Source organism: Frankliniella occidentalis, unplaced genomic scaffold (genome assembly GCF_000697945.3).
Source record: "Frankliniella occidentalis isolate FOCC.00 unplaced genomic scaffold, Focc_3.1 Scaffold22, whole genome shotgun sequence".
NCBI classification, from domain to species: Eukaryota; Metazoa; Arthropoda; class Insecta; order Thysanoptera; family Thripidae; genus Frankliniella; species Frankliniella occidentalis.
In genome coordinates, this window is record NW_026267152.1 from 1616976 (window position 1) to 1620470 (window position 3495).

General features: G+C 53.2%; 1 protein-coding gene across 1 annotated transcript; it reads right to left on the bottom strand.

Annotated features, from left to right (window-relative positions):
• Positions 1-954: 954 nt before the first annotated feature.
• Positions 955-2738, bottom strand: LOC113218272 (enhancer of split mbeta protein-like). The gene is made up of 2 exons (XM_026438545.2): positions 2448-2738; positions 955-2223 (listed from the first exon to the last, which is right to left on the bottom strand). Exons 1-2 carry the CDS (start codon positions 2541-2543, stop codon positions 1594-1596), a joined length of 726 nt encoding a protein of 241 aa, XP_026294330.1. The 5' UTR covers positions 2544-2738; the 3' UTR covers positions 955-1593.
• Between the last annotated feature and the right edge of the window lie 757 nt (positions 2739-3495).

Consider the following 3495-nt stretch of genomic DNA (forward strand, 5'->3'; position numbering starts at 1 on the left):
TGGATGGGCAATTTGCAGTGCAATCCACTTGGAAATAGGCAAAAAGTGCAACATGACGTCATTACCTCCCAATAAAAAGAGTTGGCACGCACCTGACTTTGTTGATATTTTTTTGTAGTGACTTTTATCGGCGGGGATAGAATCCGGGACTACCGATTAGCGCGAATACTATTTGTAATACCAGGTGATTAGCCCCGTTCACTTCTGTAGTTATACTGTACCGCACGCAAGTGCGGGCGGTTGCTTACTCGCTCGACCCATGAGGCGCCGAGGCGCCGCGCACAGTGGCGACAGGCAAGCCCGCCCGCTCTCCTGCGTGCGGTACAGTATAACTACAGAAGTGAACGTGATTAATCAGCCACCTGGTATAAGCTCGAACCTGAATGGGTTTTCAAAACCATTTTATGAAACTCTTTTTTTTTTTTTTTTTGAGGGAGTTGCAGTCCAGTGTTTGAACGTTTGAACCATTACGCAAGATTCAAAGTGTTCGCGCCTTTCTGTAGTCGGAGTCGCCCTCTAGCGGCAAAGAAGAGCACTGAAGTGAGTCTTTCTCGTAATAACTTTGTTAGCCGATAGATGGCGGTGGCTATGCTTCAGGTCTTCAAATCTGGAGCGAATTGACAGTGGACTTCCCCTTGAGAAAGACTTCCCGGTTTCCCCATTTGCCCCTTTCCTTGTGGCGCTTCAGTACAGAATGAAGACGATTAGCCATTTCGAAGTGCACTAAGGTCAGCACAGTATCGACCAGCCTTTGAGTATAATGAGTTCTTTGATTCAGCCATTAAGATATTAAGGTGTTTGCTGCCAAAGTTTGCTGTTGAGTGTATCATTACTATTTGCAGTGTTAATAATTTTTTTGAAAGGTGTTTCTTTTTAGAGTTTTTTTTCTTTTTGATATCATTTCTTCCATGGTGGGGGATATGTGTTGAGTTTTGATAAATCAAGATCAAGAAATTTGATTAAATTTCAATTATATTTAAAAATTGAAATGGTGATGTATCACAGATATGCTTGCAATACAACTCAAACATCTAAATAAATTTGCCAAGGCATGAAACATCAATATATGATCTATCACAGGTACAAAGTAACAATCACAATCAACACTTCCTACTCAAAATAACCTTTAGCTTTCAACATATTTTCAAAAAGCAGAAGTGTCAACATATTTACCCAATCTAATTAAAGCTTGGACCCTCTTAAAAATTAAGGAACCTATTTAAATGCCCACAAATGAGATCCATAATATTGGTAAATCCCTCCCACCCCTCCACAGGTTCTCTACATTAAAGCTTTTAAACCATTAAAGTCTATATCTCCACAGTACAAAGTTGATTGAGATCCTCAAATTTTCTTGACTTAACAAGCAGTCTACAAGTTGTACAAAGTGATAGTCTGAAAATCTTTCTTAATTATTAAATATAGACTATCCTTGAAAGCCCTATTAACCCATGAATGGCAAAAACACCCTTCCGAATCAGTTAAGCTCAAAACACACACACACTGAGCATTTGTGAAAGGCACACGAGCATCAGCAAATTTAAGGCACATACAGTACATTTACACATCATCCCACGCAACTTGCACTTGCGTTTACCACGGGCGCCACATGGGCTCGACTTCGACGGGCTTCTTGACGGAGTAGTCGACAACCTTGAGGAGGCCGCCGGTGAACTCCATGGAGTGGTGGGCGGGCGCCACGGCGGAGGTGATTGGGGAGGGTGCGCGCGGCGACGCGGAGTTGCGGGAAGAGGCGGGTGTCAACGGCATGGCGTACTCCTGGGGCGCCGGCGACGGGCAGGAGGCAGAGGAGGCGGGAGACGCAGGGGGCGTCGCGGAGGACGGGGTGGTGGCGGCGACCTGGACGCTGAGGGGTGCCAGCTTGTCCATCTCGTTGAGGCGGTGGCCGAGGTGGGTCATGAGCGTGGTGCCGAGCTGCACGTCGACGCCGGGGGTGGCGGCGAGGCAACGCGACACTTCGGTGGCACAGTGAGTGAATCCGGCGCGGAAACGGTCGGCATCGGTCACAGGGTTGGCGGCCAGGCGCTGCTCGCGGCGCAGGCGGTGGAGGTGGCGCACGGTCAGCTCCAGGATGTCGGCCTTCTCCAGCTTGCTGACATTCTCGCCCTCGGCAGTCAGGGCGCCGACCATCAGCTCCTTGAGCTCGTCCAGGCAGCGGTTGATGCGGGCGCGGCGTTTGCGCTCAAGCATGGGCTTCATCACCTGAGGGAAACAAAAATAAAGAATTTGGTTAGATGACTGCGAGACATGGTGGTTTTTGAAAAATCAAGTTGTCTTTAAAATGGGGAATGCCAAAGGGGACGCGAGCCGCAAAGGGCGAATTAAGACACGTTAAGGCGTGAGTGCGAGATTGGAGAACTTAAGCAAATTTAGAGGGAAGAACGGGTGGTAAACATCTTGCGACGTATGAACTAAACGATAATTACCTTTCTGTATTGGTAAGTCCTTGAGATGGGCTGGACCTGCTCCATGTCCATATCCATGTCCATGTCGACGGGAGACATAGCTTGTTCGCTGATCATGATGATTGCTGTTCACACAAGGCACTGAACACTGCACTGCACTAAGGCACGACACACGACGAGAAGCTCGTAAGGCGGGTAATCCAAGGGAGTCGAGCAGACGACGAGAGCAGAGTCAGAGACGACTGCGGCAGAGAGCGGGCAAGGCACGATGTGCACTGCTCGAGAGCTCAACTTGGAATGATGGCCGGAGTGGGGAGCGGGGCGCTTAAGTAGGCGAGCCCAGGTACGCGCGGGCCCGTGAGTGCGACGGAGAGGGAGACAGCGCTGGCTCGCCGGGCGCGCCTGGCCGTGTCGAGCCGGGCCGGGCCGCCGCAGCGTGCCAGCACACCCGCCGCCGCCGGGCCCGCCCGCCCTCCCCGCTCCCGTCCCCCCGCGCCCGGGACCGTCGGATCGTGGGAAACACTCCCGAGCCCACGTTCCCATGCTATGCCAGCCACCTGTGTGCGGGGAGCATGGCGGGTCGGCGAGGGGCCGGGCGGGCAGCTGCTTCTTGGTCGGGCGGGCGGGGAGGGGAGGGCCTCTTTTCTTTGGAGGAGAGGCGGAGGGGCGGGCGGGGGCCCGGGGAGGCGACGGTGGTCGGAGCCCCTCGTGGCCGGCCAGCCCTATGGCTCGGCATGGGCAGGACCGGCCACGAGAGCTGCTGTTCTCTCTCTCTCTCCTTCTCTCTACACCACGTGCAAGGGCCCTGTCTCTCTCTCGACGGGGACCGATTCTCGCCGCAGGCAAGACACGCGCAGTCAATGTGCCTCCGTCCTTCTCCTTCCCTACCGAAGCCCCGGCAGCCTTCCTTCTCTGCCTCTCTCTCTCCTCCTCATCCTTGCTGCCGAGAGCGCGCGCTTATTCACTTTTTGGAGGAAACGCGCGACGAAGACCGGGAGAGGGAGAGAGACGCCGCTAGAGCTCGACGCAACGGAAGGCGCGAGGGAGGGGAGGGGGAGGGCTATCGCGT

Bases quoted from the DNA above. Each gene is read 5' to 3' on its own strand.
- LOC113218272 (XM_026438545.2), bottom strand. From the start codon at position 2,543: ATGATCAGCGAACAAGCTATGTCTCCCGTCGACATGGACATGGATATG. The intron at 2,224-2,447 runs GTAATTATCGTT...TGTTTCCCTCAG, and splicing joins GGACTTACCAATACAGAAAG to GTGATGAAGCCCATGCTTGA.